The sequence below is a fragment of the Limanda limanda genome, chromosome 13, assembly GCF_963576545.1.
Source record: "Limanda limanda chromosome 13, fLimLim1.1, whole genome shotgun sequence".
Classification (NCBI taxonomy): domain Eukaryota; kingdom Metazoa; phylum Chordata; class Actinopteri; order Pleuronectiformes; family Pleuronectidae; genus Limanda; species Limanda limanda.
The window spans coordinates 3,387,484-3,406,476 of NC_083648.1; the positions used below are offsets into that span (position 1 = coordinate 3,387,484).

Below are 18,993 nucleotides of genomic sequence, written 5' to 3' on the forward strand. Positions count from 1 at the left end.
GTTTTCAGTGCAGTTGTACACTATGCACGAGTGTGCTTCAACACATGTGTGAGGTTATCTACACACACACAATCATCTCTGCTTATATCACAGACAACACGTCATGATCAGTGCTGTTCACCCGGCGTTGCTATGGAAACTACTCATTTTCAAAAAGTAAAATTATTTATCAGCTCCTTGGATCTGAGCTGGATTCAAAATGACGTCCTATTAATGTTATTTTTTCAACACTTTCTTATAATGTACTGATTTTAATGTTAACATACACAAACACACAACCTGATGTGTTACATCAGTTCTAGTTGTGTGACCTCGAACAAGGTTTTGTGGGTCAGTCTCAGCTGTCAATCCTGAAGTTCAAACAACAAATTCAAACTGAATTTATCAGAAACATGAAAATTTGACCAACATCGGCCACCAGGGGGCGTTTGAGACGCTTTGGCTTCATGTCGTCCATCTTTATACAAAGTCGATGACAAGCACAACATTGCAAACTTTGGCCTTGATGCCAGTTGTGTGTTTGTTTTGTGTGTGCAGCTTGAATGCTATTCACGTTTTGTGTGTTTTAAAGCTTTTGACATAAGTGGAGAGAGAAAGTGAAATGAGAAATCAAACTAAATCGAGCTGAACACTCATAGATATCAGTCTTTAAAATATGTTTTCAAAAGTAATTCCTGGATCCTCTCATCAGTTCTTTCTTGGCTCAAGTCCCGCCTCCGTCCAAGTTCTGGGAAAACCACTCTGGACTTTTTTGCGTCATCCTGCCGACGAACAAACAAACAGACGGCAACAAAAACACTCCACTTAACTTCGTCCTCTTTCTGCACCAACATGAAACTCTAACTCGTGTATTTCCACGTCACATTTGAACATTTTTATTAGACAAACAAAGAAAAAATACAATTCAAACAGGGAAGTACACCGGGATAAAAGATGACAACACAAAAATTTAAAACAACTACATACAGAACAACTGATATCGAGCTAAGTCTTAAGGTTTCCTGCTTTGGTGTAGAAGTTAAAAGGTTGCCGGGTCGTCCAGTTGGTAAAAAGAAGGATTCAACCTGAGCTCAACATCTGTCAACTTCTACCGAGACTTTCTCTCTTCTTGGAAACCACCAAAAACACACCAGAGAGGAGAAGTCCCATGAAAGTAAAAGTTAGGAAACAAAAGAGAAAGTTGGCGTCACCCTTTAAACAGAGTATTTTTTCATATCCAGCCATAATCAAACACACTTTTATTCCACAACGGAGATCCATCATTTGAAAAAAAAAAACACAAAATGAAATCATGCTTGCGTGAGAGTGAAGCACAACTGTTCCTCATCTTTAAGAAGTTTCTCTTACAAAACTGAGGTTTGATGATTGTATTTTTCTTAAATCGGTAACATTTGCTTTGTAGAATATATATATATATATATCTTCATGTATATATAATATAAACGTGTGGAGTGAAATTCTTTAAATAAATGCGATAGAATACAAATTCTAATCCGATCCACACTGAGACTTTGGTCCTTCCTGTGCTTTTAGTGATGATGAAAAAGACTCTTTTTGGATTCACATTAATGCCCCCCCCCCCATTGAGAGAAGCCTTTGAAGTTCTGTGCATTAAAAAGCCGAACATGTCTTTTGCTTGAAGCCCTAAACGAATCGAGTGTGTTTGTACAAACTGGGAACAGGTCGGATGGGATCCACTTCAATCACAAACCGCTGGGGGGACGATTCTCCCGACATGTGTTTCTGCATTAAAGGGAATTCATGAAACAACCAGGAACAGAAGCGTGAATACACAGATGACGTCATCGGGGGGGGGGGGGACGTGGTCGACCTGCTGGTGGAACAGCTTTTGTGTTTTTGTGTTTTTGTGTGTGCTCTCCGTTCGAACCCGTGCAGAAACCTGCGGGTCCCGGACCTGGCCGACCTGCATGAGGGTTTTTCTCTTTTTGCGAAATCTTTGTGCATTTCCAGGAAGCACCTGTTCCTCCTCTTCCTGCTCCTCCTCTTCCTGTTCCCCCCCCCGACAGCAAGCGTAGTGTGCACGCCACTCTGAGTCTTCACATGCAAAACAGCACAAGATTAAGAACGAGAGCGAAACTGCCAAAAGCACAAGCTGGTTGAATTGTTCTGGACTCGTGGAACCAGGTCCGAGCGGAGGAGCCGGAGCAGTTTTTAGATCCAGAGTCTTTTTCCTTTTCTTCTTTTTTGTGTGTTTGTGTTTCTGCAGCAGTTTTGAAAACACCACCGTCTTCCAGCGCCGTGACCACGAGCGGCCGCCGCTACTCGTTCTTGTGGCAGTAAATGTCCTTCAGTGCTTTCAGCTCTTCAATCAGGGTCTTGTTCTGGTTTTCCAACACGGCCACGCGGTTCTCCAAACACTTGACGTACTCTTTCTTTTTCCTGCGGCACTCGCGAGCGGCTTCCCTGCAGACGAGAAGAGGAGGAAAACACGTTGTTAGGGAAAAACTCAATCAAGCAGCTTCAGATAAAATGCAAACTATGCAGAAGTTCGTGTTTTATTCCTTCTTATTGTCCATATTTATGTTTTTATTAACCTGCTGCAGCATTTTCTGGTCACAAATGAATAAAACAGACGTATGCACATCTATAAAAAAAGCTGTTTTGCTGCAGCTTTGACCTTCTTGCTATTTGTCACTTGGCAACAGAAAAGTGTTGATATCACCCGACAGACTTTTGACAAAGTTTCCAAATCCACACATTCACAGTCGAATAAATAAAATGAAAAAAATCAGTAAAAATCTGAACTCTATTTTCATTAAAAACAAATAAGAAGCAGCCAATTAAGGCGAAGAACAATTTATATATTCTTGCTGTATATCCCGCCTATAGTGTATTCATATTTATATATATTTATATTTTTATCCTGCTCATAGTGTATTCATCGTTCTTATATCTTACAATTCCTGTTTATACTGTAGTATTCCATATATATTTCTTACTGTACAGATCTTATTTATTTACATATTCCACTTTAAATATGCACAATACTCTGCACTTTTACTGCCTTTTCACTTCTGGTTAGATGCTAAACTGCATTTCCTTGTATAAGTACTTGTACTGTGCAATGACAATAAAGTTTAATCTAATCTAAAGACTTGTGTAGTGACTGTGATTTCAAATAATTGCCCAAAGCTCATAAGGAACTTTGTATTTTTCATAAAACACAGAAGTCCTCCTACCTGTTCTTCATCAGCCGGACCTCCCTCTTGCGGGTGACCTCTTCGGCCCGGTGGGGGGGGGGGCTCTGCATGCTGCCCGGGGACGCCGCCATCACGATGCTTTGGGTCAGGCCCGAGTTCGGCGAACGCAGCTGGTAGGCGGGGATGTCTCCTGTGGCGGCTGCGGGGGGGAAGACGGACACAAAAAGTCTTAGTAAATGTGAGTATTTCACCAGAGGACGTTCCACAGCGACAACTTCCTGTCAGAGAAGATGAATTTCCTCTGACCACGACCGTTCCTAAATTACTAGAAGAGACTCAAAATGGACAAATTACGCAAATTTGACTTTTTTTACGTCAACAGCAGCACGATAGAGTCATATTTGAGTATTTTACGGGATTTATTTAACCATCTATCTCACAGATTTAAGGCTAATTTTGCAGCAACGGAGCAGTACCACTGGAAACCATGAGAGGGCAGCGTAGCCAATAGTTCAAGCTTAGAGGGAAGCCTTTTCAGCATGGAGACACTTTTCGAAGGGAGACTTTTGGAGGTAAATAACGTCACACAGGGAAAAACATCAACTTTGTCGCAATGTTCGTTGTCGTCAGAAACTCTCGACTCCGTGCTGCCCTCTAGTGGATGTATAGCTTAACAACCATGCTAACGTGAAGGTGACGTGACGGTTAAATCGTATCTATTTTTCGTGAGTAAAAGCACGTAAACTGATTTTAAAATATTAACATTGTTTGACAAGTTGTTCCGTCTTTTCATGCACGATTAAACGTACCGAGATTTTTTTAAGCACACAAGTCTCAGACAGTAACACTTGCGAATGTCTCAATTTTTCTCGTGTGTGTGTCTGTTTGTGTGTATTGATGTTGTGTTAACCACACTATGAACCACTGATGACCCTGATAAGTGAACGTCACACTGACTCTAACACAACCAGTAGAAAGCAGCTCTGTGGTTCACGTTGACTCATCCGTGACTCGAGTGTCTCTTCAGCTTCTCTGCTTCACTCTGTTCCTGAGAAGTTTCTGACTCTTCCTGTACGCACACACATGCACACGCACACACTCGTCACAGTTACACACACACACACACTCTCTCTCCCTCATTGTGATAACAGAGCGACTCTGGGCTGTGCTGACGACAGCATGTGCGTCTTACTCGCCCTTTTTGCATTCTCTCTCTCTCCTGCTTGGCTTCTCTTCCAGGAAACCGGAGTGACGTCAAACTGACGACTATCTTACCCCCCCTCCCACTGGTACCCGCCCCTTTACTTCCAACCCTCCCCCTACCTCCCTCCCTCCCTTTCTGCCTGACAACCACTGGAGTGGTGTGTGTGTGTGTGTGTGTGTATGTTTTGTGTCATAGGCTACCACAAATTTCAGACAGTAGTTTTTTAGAAAAGTTAATTGGGGACAAAAGTCATGTCCCCAAAATTGTCCCGTGACTCTGTGTGTGTTTGTGTTGATGTAAGTGTGTTTGTGTTAGTGTGTGTGTGTGTGTGTGGCAGCAGCAGGATACACACTGGCAGGGACGGAGTTGAGCAAACTAACTGAACACTTGTTTGGTTTTGTCAGATCACAAGTGTCCTGGCGTCTCTCCCGGGCTGGAGAGAGAGAGAGAGCAGCGACCTGTTTCCTGCTCCATGTCACAAGGCATGAAGTTACACACACACAACGTCCAAGTGAAACACCACAATGTGTTTATCAGTGTTTCCTGAGCGGGAGCCGTGTGCGTCTGCCCGGCTACAGTCGCACAACTGAAGGACTTTCTCTTTGCAAGTTGTGGTTATTCTTGTTTTGAGTCTTTGTATCTGCAGGTGTAACTTTACAACTTTAAACAGCTGACAACAAACCAACCGGTGCATGAATCTGTCCCTGAAAGGCAACAACACAACAAGCAGACATGACACACACACATGACACACACACATGACACACACATACATGGAGATATGTATGAGAGGAACTCTACCTGACTCAGTCTCGTCCCCGGTTACAGCCATCTCTCGTTTCCAATAATCCAGACTCACAGCAGCAGATCACCTCGATGTGAACACACGCTTTACCCCTGTTCCACTGAAACCTCTCTCTCTCTTACTCTCTTTCTCTCTTTTTCCCTCTCTCTTTTTCTATGTCTCCTCTTCCCTCTCTCTTCTCTCTCTGCACATACTCATCAACTCTGCAGCCCGATTACAATTACAGGCATTGACATCACAATGACATCACTGCTGCTCGCTGAAGTCAGTAAAACACCCTGGATTAGAGTTCCTCCCCCTCGCCCTCCCCCCCCGCCAGCCCTCCCCCCCCTCCTGCGGATCACAGTGAGCAGGGCCAGGGAGGCAGGGAGGGCGGGTGAGTCAAGGGGAGAGGGGGGGGGGGGTTGTATTTTTAGCACTAGTGACGCAACTGGAGAGACGCTCAGCAAACAAGAGGATATTGTGTCCCAAGTGGCTGCCGTGCAAACTGTTGAGCGCCCTGACGGCAGCTATTTTGTGTGTGTGTGTGTCTTTGTGTGTGTGTGCCAGTGTGTGTGTGTGTCTGAAGAATGAAGAGACAGCAGAACACTATTTGTCCAAAGTCATCCAGGGACAACGACATGTCCCTGAATTCTACCGAGCAAAACAAGTTGAAAAAGGATCATTTATTTGCTGCTTTAAATACTCAGCTGCTTGCAGGGAAAACCCTCTGCATCACAGGAAGTGACACATTTCCAGTAATGGCAGCTGATTACTGGTTTACACACACACACACACACACACACAGACACACACACACCGGGACACACACACGTACAATCACAAACATGACGCAGGGACATATTATTATTAAATAAAAAAAGGGGTCATAAATCAACTTTTCTTTTAAATGTCAATGAGCACTGAAAATGTAATTTTAAATAATTGTTATAATCACAATTCAAACTGTTCCTTTAAGCCACGCCTCCTTCACCGCCTCCTTTCCGTGGCGTCTCAGGTGCGACAACTCTCACCACTGAGACTTGCCAATCACAAGATGGGTGTTGACGCCATGAGGGCAAAGAGCGAGCGCCGACCAGACGGTTTGAAACCTGACGCTCACTCACAATCCAGATCCAGATCCAGATCCAGATCCAGATCCAGATCCAGATCCAGATCCAGATCCAGATCCAGAAACGCCTCACTAAGTCTCAATCTACTGACGGATCCAGTGACGACTTCTGCATGAGTCGCGTTAAACTCGAGAAATCCACAACCGACCTTCACAGTTCACACACCTACACACACAAGCTTTTCAACCGCACCAAGGCCACAACACACAACTCACCTTCAGCAGAAAGGAGAGAGAGAGAGAGAAAGATGTGAGAGAGAGAAAAGATCCAGCAGAGAACCGAACAAAAAGAAGAACATGACGACTTATCGCCTCTTGTGAAAATCGTTTTCATTCCACAGCAGCATGGAGGAGTTAGTCAGACGTGGAGCTGGATTATAAAGATTCATTTATGCTCAACGTTACAAAGGGAAAACGTACAGAACCTGAGTTCCTCCGTGTTTCACGTGTCTTCTGAAAGTTTACGGATACGGGTGAATCAGACAAAACTGAGCAGTACCACCAGAAATCCTGAGGGGGCAGTGTCGCCAATGGTTCCACTGATATTACCTACTGAAGTGATTTAAAATTGACTAATTACGCAAAATATTTACTTTTTGCGTTAACAGCAGCTATGAACTTGCAATTGGTCGAGCATACGTATCGGCCGGACCTCGATATCGCGGCCACCACCACCAGTGCAAGATGGCATCACCAGTATCTGAGATATTTTGATTTTCATTTTGGTACAAAGGGAAGAAGTAGAGTCACATCGTCCAATCTGCGTCTTCTGAAAGCTAACGGATTCGGACAAAACGTAGCAGTACCACTAGAAATCGTGAGGGGGCAGTGTAACCAATCATTCTAGCTTAAAGAGAAGACAGTTCTGCAATGGAGGAACTTTTTGAAGAGACTTTTAGACGAAGATGAGGTTACTTCGCAAGACACAAACATCCACGATGCCATGTTTGTCATCGTCCGAAACTCTCCACTCTGCGCTGCCCTCTAGTGGAAGTATAGCGGAACAACCACGCAGACGTGAAGGACACATGGAAGTTCTTCTGCAGTTTCTAAACCCAAGAGGACCTGGGGACTTATCATGTTTGTCCGCCAGGCCATTCCAAATTCTCTGGACACATTGAAGTTATGAAGATGAGGATATCCGTACCTTGGAGGAGCACCTGTCCGCCCTGGATGTAGAACTGCTGAGGAGCGTCCCCGGGCTGAGCTGCACACTGCAGGATGGTGGCTCCGGGCTGCGTCAGGTTCTGAGACCCCTGAAGGGCCTGGCCCCCCCGGCTGCTCAGCTGGATGGCTCCATCTTGAGTGACTGTGACTGTGGCATCAAAGATCATATTAAAACTGAGTGATGTGAAGCAGGAAATGAGAATAATTATTCTATATATGAGAATTGTATTGCTCTCCTATGCATGTTTTATTTATTGCGTTTTTATGTTTCTATGTTCATTGTTTGCACCAATACCCAGAGCAAATTCCTTGTATGTGTGAACGTACTTGGCAATAAAATACTTCTGATTCTGATTCTGATTCTGAGGTATTTCAGCGGACAGTGTTTGAGAGAACTAATTTAGTTTGACTAATTCTGTGGATTTGTTTGACCTGAAACTCTGAAGGAAAACTCATCTTTACAGAGAAATCTCAACGTCCACATCAGAGATGAATCTAGAGGAGAACTGCAGCAACACAGCGAGTAAAAGCTTTAAGTCATGTTTTTAAAAATTCTGCTTTTTGGTAAAAGTGTTCTGAATATTCATCTGAAAGTCGCTGAGGCTGCTGCTCTGAAGTATTTAAACTATTTGCTGTATTAAACTGACGGAACTGAAGTGGACGTAGTTATAAACAGACATAAACAGGTGGTGAGTTGAATTCAGTTTCCTGTGTCGCTGAATTGAACAGTGACTTTCACGGGAACTCTCTTACTGTATATATTGTTTTGTTTTATATTGTTTTATATATATATATATATATTGTTGTTTAATGTCTGATTGTTATTTATGTACAGTGCACCAACCACACCAAGGCAATTTCCTGTATGTGCAAATATACTTGGCAATTAAAAGAATTCTGATTCTGATTCTGAACAATAAAGTGAATATCTCTGGAGCTGGTTTGAGGCTGATTCACACACAGTTTGTTGTGTGTGTGTGTGTGTGTCTGTGTGTGTGTGTGTGTGTGTCTGTTTGTACTGACTGTATTGTCCTGAGCTGGTCTGGTAGATGGTAGATGCGTTCGACACCTCCTCCTCCTCCTCCTCTTCCTCATCCTCTGTCTCCTCCTCATCGATTTTAGGAACTGCCGGCGAATCGGACGCGAGCTCATTGAGGATTTTTCTGTGCGGAGGAAGAGAATCAGATTAAGTCGCCTGACGACACTTCACACGCTGCTGCTCGGCGATGACGTCCTCTCACCGGTAGGACGGACGCCTGGAGAGAACCTCTCGTCTCCTCAGAGCGTCGGTGGTGGACTCGTCCTCCTCCAGCTCTGCTGCCGTGGCGACCTGTAGAGAACCAGCAGTATTTAAAAAAGTGGTGTCTAATCCACTTTTCTTTTTAATTTCTGTTTTGGCAACATGTTTGCTGTGATTGAAAGGGTTTGACTTTCCATACACAGGCTTTTGTGAGTGACCTGGAATGTGTTTGATACAACAACCTGTGAAAGCGAGGGATGACGTCAAAGAGGGAATCTGAGAAGCTTTTTATTCTTTTCAGCCCATCATGCCTCTTTACACACGCTCTATGTACTGTAATTATTTGTGTACGTAGGTGGAATGAATAAATCCTGTGGTTTAACACACACACATTGTGTGTTTGGCAGGAACGGTTTCAAAGGGGCCTCGGGCTAAAAGGCACCAAGGGGCCGGAACATCAAACCCAAGAAACATAATATCATTGTAATATCGTGATTATCTTTGTAGCTCTGACGTAAAATGTCAGTCGCCCGTCTCCCTTAGAGAATGTGAGTTAGGGAGGTTTATCTTCGGTTGAAACACAATCTGGAGAGTGGAAGGCGTTTATATTTGCAATAGTCAGATTTCAAGATGCATATGGCAGTCACTATGCATATATACAAATTAAAAGGTGGTTCTCACAAATCTGCTCAGGGCCCCGGGCCTACTACCCTGTTGCAACCATAGATATCATATATAAAGGCTAGATGTCTCGTCTGCGTTGCAGGCCAATGGAGACGAACGTCAGCACATGGCGGCCATCTTGCTACGGGGCAGCTCGCTCACCCATAACCTTGTGTTGGTAGTGGTAAATAACCATAACTTGCTCAATTTTCAACCGATTTTTAAACGGTTTGGTTTGTTATAAACGTCAAAGATGTAGATATGACACTGCATACTTATGAATAATTATGTTATTTTCTAAAAAAAATGAAAAATGTATGCAGTGTCATAACTACATCTCTGACGTTTATAACAAACCAGATAGTTTAAAAATCGGTTGAAAATTTAGCAAGTTATGGTTATTTACCACTACAAACACAATGTTATGGGTGAGCGAGATGGCCCGTAGCAAGATGGCCGCCATGTGCGGACGTCCGGCTCCGTCGAACAAGACATCTAGTCTTTATATATGATATCTACGGTTGCAACGCCTCTGGATCTCAATGACTCAAAATTGGGCGTAATGGTGGTTTCTCCAATTCTAAGGCTGCTTTGGCATTTTTAACATTTCTGATTCAAGTCAGGTTAAAGAGGGGCGTGTCCACGGCCATTTGCTCACTTCTGCTATTAAAAGCAGATGTTTATAAACGCAGCACAATCGGTGTGTTTGTCGGATTATTGCCGCCGCGATCACACGTTCTCGCCTTGAGTCTCCACAGTGTTTCCTCTGTCATGATCACTTTGAAATCCCCTTTTTTTTTTTTTTTAAATGATCCTCAAAGACACATTTCATGAAACGCTTTGCAAATCCAGCTGCACGTGTGAGGAAAACTGCCGGAAAACACGTGACCCCATAAACGTCTCTCTTTCACTGCTCGTCCACGAACAACCGGCGCTATGACCGCGCAGGTCATCGCTGTCCGGCGTTTCTGAAGAGGTCGTCCGGCGCAGACACGACAACAAACCCTCCTGAACGTGAAGGTTATAGTGACGAGCTTAAACCTCCTGCCGCTCTCATCAATCCTATTAACAGATGCATTAGAGCACGAGCGCTGCACTGAACCTCGTGCACACAGCGGCTAAATCCTCATTCACTCACACACCAGCTCTGACATCACAGCCTGTGAATGATTCTGTAAAACACACGGAGCCGTGACCTCCAGACCTGAACTTGAGGACGAGACGTTTCACTCGGACTTGGGCTCGAGGTTTTCTCACAACAACTTGAGAGTGACTTATGTTTGGATCTGGAAGTTGTGCTCAGTGGAACGTGACCCTCACCTGGACGGTGTGGACCTGTGGCGCCTGTATGACCGAGGCCTGAGGCGCCGGGATCGACCTCTTGACCTCCAGCGTCTCACCGTCAGCCAGCTGCACCACGGTCACGCCGGGTGACTCTGCCACAGACTCCTGCCACAACAAATCATATATGATAATAATAATAATACCAATAAATAATGTGAAAATATACTCAGATGAAAAAATCAAAAACAGTTGATTTAAAAAAAGAGGAACATTGTGTGTGGTATAAAAGAATAGCAACGTTAAAAAAAAACAGAAAAAAGATGCTGTGAACCATGAATGTCACTTTATGTATGTGTTAGTGTGTCTGTGTGTGTGTGTACCTACCTTCCTGTATATAGAAAAAATCATGTACAATAATGATAATAAAACCAATTAATAATGTGAAAAACAATTGATTTATAAAAAGATGAACATTAGGTATTAAAAAAGCTACTTTTTGAAAAAACACATAGATAGTGTATATGGCATATATTTTCGCTTTAAACTTGTGTGTGTGTGTGTGTGTGTGTGTGTGTGTGTGTGTGTGTGTGTGTGTGTGTGTGTGTGTGTGTGTGTGTGTGTGTGTGTGTGTACCTGGGGGGGTGCAGGAGATAAACTGGCGTCACTCTGGTTCTCCTCATCCGACAGCAAATTATTTAAACTGCGGTCGAGCCGAGACGATACCGAAGCGTCCATGACGAGTCGAGGTCGTGGTTTCTTCTTCTTCTCCGGGACCTTTATTAAACATTCATAAATAAATAAATGGACACTAATATTTTCCACGACTTGTCAGACAAACACAATGAACAAACTTCAAACTATGCTTTTATTTCTACTGTAAACTCTTTGTTTTGATTCTTCTGTGAGCGAAAACAACAATGGAAAAGGTCTATAACTTTTTAAACCCCTTTTTCTAATTGCGTGTTTTCTTAGTTCGCAGTTTGTTGAGCTCTGTCGGCCACCGTACAATAGAAAATGAATTGCCCGCTCTTTCAGGAGGAAGTGCTTCTCGCAAAAACTTTTTTCTCTACTTTATTTTGAAGCTCTCGCATCTCACTTCCTCTGCATCCTGTCCCGGAAGTGATGACGCAGCTCAGTGAGGCTGCGGGGGGAGTCACGTGTCAGCTTCTCACCCGCTCCGCTCGGTTTCTCTTGCGTGGAAACTCCCGCAGCTCACGCATGATTTCTGTCCTTTGATCATTTCCTGCTTCGACTGACGCTGCGTAGAAAAAACAACGCGACAGTTTTGCGGAAACTTACCGAACTTTTACGTCGTCACTGATGACGGTGCGCGCGGACGTCCTCGGGCTCCGCGCACGTCGTGTCCACGTCAGCGCTGATGACGCTGCGGAGACGAATAAACACCAGAGGGTAGAGGGGGCGGGGCGAGAGCGATCACCCGCAGCTACTTCCGGGATCGTTTCCTCACAAAGTTAACAAACCGTTGTTCCTTCCTTTTAAAGAAGCAGCAATTTAAAAAATATATTTTTATACATATAATGTTAATATTGATATAAAGCTTGAACCATATTATGTTCAGGATGTGGAACTGTATTAATATTTTAAGCTTTAAAGGTTTTTTCTACCTCTATAAGCTATATTTATTATTTGCAATTTTGATATCGAGAATGTATGCATTGAAATATTAATATTTCAACATGTTATATTACATAAAATATATTGTAACAGTCAAGGGTGGACTTTAGGACAAAACAATTATTACAAAGGTTGAAAATTCAACCTTTAAAGCTCAATTAATATCCTAAAATCCTAAATATATTTTATCCAGGATATTGGACTTCATTGACATTGACAATTGAACTGTATAATCAATGTTCTGTATGAATATAAAAAATATATTTTAATAAAAATATAAAATGTATATATTTATAAAAGTTTTTAAATACATATTTTATCCAGAGTATGGACTTTCATTGACACCTGAGCTTAAATTAAACCATGAAGACACGATTCAAGTATCTAATAAATTAAAAACAAAATTATCTTCTCTTTCTGTTTTATTGTGGTCGCTCTCATGTTTACAGAGCAGAGTTATGTTGCCACCTACTGGCTAAAAAGAAAACAACACTTGATTAAGAACAGACAATCAAGTCTCCTCAGTTTTGGGGCCTGTGCTGCCTGTATTTTATTTATCAGCTTTAACACACACACACACACACGCACACACACAAAAACACACACACACACACACACACACACACACACACACAAACAATAGCATAATATCAGCTGCAGAAGAAAGAGCTTTTAAACGTCATCACAAAAACATGGCGATGATTGGAAAGAAACTGTTTTGAATTTTTGGACGTTTTCCCACGGAAACATTTATGGATCTTGATGAAAAAGAGCAATTGATAATCTGTCAACAACAGAGATTATGAATCCATGATGCTTTGTTTTGTTGACTTTGCTATAAAGTAAAACCACATTGACTTAAATGAGACCGTTGGGCCTTTGCAGAGGTCTCCTGCTTCCTTGTAATAAAGTCTATTTCTCATAGAGTTTTAAAATCGACTTAATTCTGATATGAAGGTTTGTCCAGTGTTGTGGGAGCATCATAAAATCTCCTCTGTTCTTTCTGAATTCCTTTATTTAGATGTGACTCTGGCTGAACCCGGAGCCGCCATCTGTCCTCCTGCATGCCAGAGGAGGTCTCACTGTTCAAACATCGCCCCTGCTGCTATCAAAGAGCTCTGCTCTGCAAGGCAAAGTCCGTCATAATCTGTAACAGAGTGAGAGTCCCGTCCTTCATTCAGTGAATCAGTAAAACATGTTCTCTGCACATTTGGTCTACTAGGATGGTAAATGGATAAATTGAAAAACCACAGTGGTGAAAATGTCCCTTCTAGTGTTTCTGGAACGAATAAATAAAGCTTGGGAGGCTTGTTAGTTTTCTTTTGTTCTTCAAAATTCCGGTTTTAGATTCAATCCATGAGTATTCTTCACTTTATTTAAGTGTCTGGTCTTTACTTATGAAAACAGGATTTCCTTCGCTCCAGCTTCAGCTCTTCTCCTTGTTCTCACTTTGCTTCGGTGCAAGTGAGACGTCTGCTCTCGGATTTCTCCTCTGCTCAAAACAAGTGTGTCAACAAATAAACAAATGACGACCAATAGAATGTCAGCTGTAAAGTGTTGACAAATGAAATTGTCTTGGCTTTACTCCTCTAAGAGACTCATGTGGTGTTATGTTTACTCTGAAAGACGTAGAGCTAACACACCAACATCGAGTGCAAGAGATTTGTCCGAGCAACAAAATATTTGAGTGCAAGCGCACATGGTTTTATTATTATTGCAAAATCTGAACGTGAAATTAACAAGCCTTGCTCTCAAAGTGACAATATTGATAGAAAAATCTGGACATTTTGATTCTTTCTTTTTATATTCCTGTATCTCTCTTTTCATCTTTTAATATTTACAATTTTGCTCATACATCCTTTTATCAACATCTGTGTCGCAATAATCGAATAATAATTACAATATTAACTTTATTCGTAAAGCACTTGTCTAAACAAGGTTACAAAGTGTTTCACAATATCTAAAATAAAAGGTTAAATTTAAGCATCAAATCATCCTATTACCATCATCTTGCCACTGCCTATTAACCTATCTACCTATTTATCTTGTGTTTCTGTTTTTTATTCTTTCTACCTCAATATTTTTTATTTTATTCTATTGTATTGTATTTTATTGTATTAAAATATACCGGCTGCTATGACGACTTAATTTAATTAATCTATCTATCTATCGATCTATCTATCTATAGCATAATAAGGTCAAGACCCTAAAATGTAAAGAGGAACCCAACATTTCCAACTGTATAATAACTGAGGTACAGTCCCTCATCCCGTCCTCCTCCTCTTCCTCCTCCTCCTCCTCTTCCTCCTCCTCCTCCTCCTCCTCCTCCTCCTCCTCCTCCTCCTCCTCCTCCTCCTCCTCCTCCTCCTCCTCCTCCTCCTCCTCCTCCTCCTCCTCTCCTGTGGTCAGAGCGTTGAGCTCCAGATGGTCGAGGACCCTCGGCAGACGGGGGACCATCGGGGGGGCACAGAGGCCCGACAGCAGGGGGCCACGTGTGAGCCGGGCCAGACAGCTCTTTAGCACAAAATTAGCCCGGGATGAACGCATAACACATAATTACACGCTGCTAATGCCATCAAAGAGGAATCTGGGCGTCAGTTGTGGCCTTTGCAGCTTAAGTCGCCCTAATTCATAAAATGTCACAGTCCAGGAGCAGCCTTATGCATGAGGTTAATCATATTACAACATATGTTATGGTAACACATGTTATGGTACACAAAGACATGAGGGAGACACAACATAGACAAGAGGGCACGGAATCTACAAGATGATACAGAGCATAAAGTATAAAGTATATATTTGAGTGCCGGGGCTCAATGACTTGCTCGAGAACACATCAGTATCTTATATTGATGCTCTATTCATTCTGTATTTATTATTTTATATTTTTCTACGACACTTGGAATGTGCAGGGGATCGAACCACTGACCGTCCATTAGTGTTTAACTCTCTTTACCTCCTGATCAACTGCTTCCAAACCTTTTAAAATAAAAGCTAGTTGGTTTATTTGCATATTTAAAGTTGATTTCTAGTTTGAATCCAATAGAAAAATAAATAAGAATACTTATTAGATATAAGAGACATTATTATTTACACATATTATCTGTTGTATATTATAAAATGAATACAAATTGGCGCTAAATTAAATATGTTCCACTCTGGTGATATTAGGTTTGAAAGCAGGTTGTGATCACAGTGAAAGTTCACTCTCAACCACCAGAGGTCACTACTGATTCAAATATGATGCTTTCTCATAATCATCAGGTGGATTTTTATACTTATGTTAAAGTTAATTGGCTCATGTAAATTAAAAACAATTGTGTGAATTGAGAGGTGGAGAATGAATCACGTTTTTCTTCTGTATTTCCCTCATTATGATGAAATAAGAACATCTATATTAAATGCTCAAAAATCTGGAAATGTTCTGTTGCTCTGATGACGACTGAATAAAAATGGATGTTTGATTTTAATCCTTTTAGGTTTTTGATAAATCTTGGAGAGGAAGACAGGATGGTTTATTTGTTAAGTTTTGTTATTGACTCTGGTTTCTATCTTTATCTTTTTAATTTGTCTAAATAATGGTGGGACCTTAATGTGCATGACAAAATAATTAAAATCAATCAATCATATTTTATAAATACAATGTAACACATGTAGAATAACTTTTTTAATTTTTCACTCTTCCAGCTGTTTCTCGTCTTGGAGTAAAACTTGAAATAAAATTTGTCTCCATGGAGATTAAATTAAGATTCAATCTGATGTTGTATAGGTTTGTTAAATGGCTGCTTATTTCCTCTCTGAGCAAATCTGCACCAGTAAAACAGCCACTGGTCGAGGTGGTTGTGACCTTTGACCTCCTCTGGTTCAGTGCAGTTACTTGTCATGTCGTTGATTGTATGAAGCTCTGTGCAATGAAATCACCTGAATGTCTAAAATGCAAAGTCTACAATCGTCCTCTTCACTAAAAATAAACCATTTAACACTTTTCATTCTCGTTTCCTCTGTTCCTTCCACCTTCTGTGGAATTCCCTGCCAACAAGCGGCCGAGTTCTCCAGAAGTCGGTGCAGCTGGATTCGTGGTGACAGCGACCGAGGCTCCAGCTGTGCTCCGGGCTGAAATAGACTCCCAGCTGCAGGCCGGCTCTAGGTGCTGGAGGGATCCCATTTAAGAAGGTGCACAAACTGTTTCCACATACTTGACATTCAGTGGTTCTCCTCTGGTTTCTCCTTCTCTCTAAACCCAGCATGTGGTCCAGCCTCTCTGGGACTTGCTCAGTCGGAGGTGGAGAGTAAGGACATCTAAGTTTATCTCACTTATTTACTCACTCTTCTGACTCTTGTCTTCGTCTTCAGTGGTCTGTGTTGCTTTGTGCAGACGTGTTCCGTGGCCCGGGTCCATCCATGTGCCGGGGCAGCTGCTCCTGAACGCTTCCCCACGTGGATCTGGACTGCTTTTCATTTGACTCACTTTCAGTTCACTATCAGGTGGGACGAGTTACAGAAATAAGGACGAAGCAGGTGCTGGAGAAGACCTGAGGCTTTTAACACAGGAGCCGGCTGTGTCACTGAGAAATTAAAATACATCACTGCTTAACAAAAAGAAACGTATAAATATCTGACTCATAACAGCTGCATTACAGATGTGTGAAAGAATAAATAACTTAAAAAGTTCCTCCCTATGAACAAATCTTATCTAACGCCACTTTAATCTATCTTCTAACGAGGACTGTTCTATGGGCCGCTGTAGTAACCTGCATATTTTTCAATGCGCTGGTTTTATGATCTTATTACTTATTTCTCTGTTTGATTCCATCTTCAGCTCAGGACCCACCGTGGCCTCCCCTGCTCCCTTGGTGCGTTCAGTGCCGCTCGTAGAAAACAACTTCAGATGTTACAAAAACCCAGCTGTGATTTCCCAGGATTTCACCGCCTTTGTTAGAAAAGTGTATACAGTGTCTATCTCTAAGCATTTATATATACTTTTTATATTCATATCCAAGCATCTTAATGTCTTTTTTATGTCTTTATGAAAGGATATTTAAGACTGTCTCATATCTACATCAAAACATTTTTATATCTATATATATCCAATAATTTTTATGTGTGTACCCAAGCATTTTTATTTCCATGTAATGTTTCTATCCAAGTATTTTTATGAGTATATCTAATCGCATTATATCTATCTTCATTTAAATCTATATCGAAGCAGTTTCTAACTGATCTATATTTATATTTAAGGATATTCATATCTATTTGATATATGTCAACTATATATATATATCTACTTCATATTTATATCCAGGAATTTGTATGTCTCGATCCAAGTATTGCCATATAATTTTTTATATTTATATCCAAGCATTTATGAGTATATATAATCTTTTTATATATATATCAAAGCATTTTATAACTATAATGTATTTATATTTAAGAATATTCATATTTGTCTTATACACATTCAAAATTCTTGCGTTTTTATATTTTTCCAAGCATGCAAATAGTTGATGTTTGTGTTTTTCTATTTATGTTTATATATTATTGTTTGATTCCCACATCCCAGCGGCACCTGAACGCAACACATGACCGAGCATTAGCTCAGCGGAGAGAGAGGGAGAGAGAGAGAGAGAGAGAGAGAGAGAAACAGAGAGAGAGAGAGAGAGAGAGACAGAGAGAGAGAGAGGTTGGGATCTAGAGAGAGAGAGAGAGAGAGAGAGAGAGAGAAACAGGTGGTCTCTCTCTCTGTGAACACACACAAGAACAATGTCGTCCGGCGGAGCGACGCGTAAAGAGCCGCGCTCCTCGCGCCTGTGACGGAATAACTCCCATGCTCCTTCCTCCTGCCTCCACCCGGGCTTCTCCTCCTCCTGCACCTCCTCCACCACCACCACCTCCTCCTTTACCTCCTCCTCCTCCCCGGGTTTGAGTCCGGAGCTCCGGGGAGCAGAGCCATGAAAGTGACGGTGTGCTTCGGCCGGACCCGGGTGGTGGTGCCGTGCGGAGCCGGGGACATCCCGGTGCTCACCGTCATCCAGCAGGCGGCCATGCGGTACAAGAAGGCCATCGCCAAGGTAAGTGTGTCCCCGAGTGTGTCCCCATAGTGTGTCCCTGGACTGGGTTGTGTTGTTCTGGTGCGGGTTGTGTTGTTCTGGAGACAATGTGTGAGGAGGAGGAGGAGGAGGAGGAGGAGGAGGAGGAGGAAGGGTGCGATCAACATGGCGCAAACTTCCTCCCGCTGCAGAGTGGAGCTGGACTCTGCTGATTGCTGTGAGACACATGCAGCAGCGGGTCATTGTTGTTGTCCGCCAAAGAGAAACACAACGCGCACCGCCATTGTGGCTCTTCTGCTCCCGAGCGAACCCCCTCTCTGGAGAAACTTCCTCCTGGGCTCTTCCACCGAGGGGCTCGTCCACCCCCCGCGGGTTAGGGGTTCTAGATGAGACGTGTAATATATAGATGTAGAATCTAGAACCTAGAACCCTACATGCGGACATGTGGGAGGTTTGGGATTAGCCTCCTAGCAGGTTAGCCCGCGGGCTGCAGGAGCAGGAGCAGGAGCGGGGGGGTCCCGGCTGCAGGGCAGAACAGCGGAGTGTGGAACAGCATCAGGGACAGTAAACATGTGCATGTGAAGTGTGTCTTTCCGGCGGGAGGTGACGTCACTCAGGCCTTTTTAATACTTTTTAAAAAGTTGTGTTGCATCCTAGTTTGTATTCGTAGAAGGAG

The 18,993-nt window shown here is 42.5% G+C and overlaps 2 protein-coding genes across 3 annotated transcripts in view; one reads left to right on the forward strand and one right to left on the reverse strand.

Annotated features, from left to right (window-relative positions):
• Positions 1–851: 851 nt before the first annotated feature.
• crema (cAMP responsive element modulator a) lies at positions 852–11,404 on the reverse strand. Of its 2 annotated transcripts, XM_061083928.1 has the most exons (7): positions 11,258–11,404; positions 10,672–10,804; positions 8,690–8,778; positions 8,472–8,611; positions 7,429–7,596; positions 3,201–3,360; positions 852–2,424 (listed from the first exon to the last, which is right to left on the reverse strand). In XM_061083928.1, the coding sequence occupies exons 1-7, from the start codon at positions 11,368–11,370 to the stop codon at positions 2,280–2,282; spliced, it is 948 nt and encodes a 315-aa protein (XP_060939911.1). In that variant the 5' UTR covers positions 11,371–11,404; the 3' UTR covers positions 852–2,279. The 2 variants fall into 2 exon arrangements, with proteins under 2 accessions (XP_060939911.1, XP_060939910.1); XM_061083927.1 differs by lacking the exons at positions 7,429–7,596; positions 8,472–8,611; positions 8,690–8,778; positions 10,672–10,804; positions 11,258–11,404 and adding an exon at positions 5,167–5,443.
• A 6,751-nt stretch (positions 11,405–18,155) lies between these two features.
• The window catches only part of LOC133018470 (partitioning defective 3 homolog), a 237,599-nt gene continuing 236,761 nt past the window's right edge, over positions 18,156–18,993 (forward strand). Inside the window, exon 1 of the mRNA XM_061084838.1 lies at positions 18,156–18,338. Coding sequence (XP_060940821.1) covers positions 18,219–18,338 — 120 coding nt within the window. The 5' untranslated portion in view covers positions 18,156–18,218. The remainder of the gene's footprint in view (positions 18,339–18,993) is intronic.

Bases quoted from the DNA above. Each gene is read 5' to 3' on its own strand.
- crema (XM_061083928.1), bottom strand. From the start codon at position 11,370: ATGGACGCTTCGGTATCGTCTCGGCTCGACCGCAGTTTAAATAATTTG. The intron at 8,779-10,671 runs GTGAGGGTCACG...GGTTCTCTACAG, and splicing joins CACAGGTCCACACCGTCCAG to GTCGCCACGGCAGCAGAGCT. The intron at 7,597-8,471 runs GTCAGTACAAAC...TTGATGCCACAG, and splicing joins GACCAGCTCAGGACAATACA to TCACAGTCACTCAAGATGGA.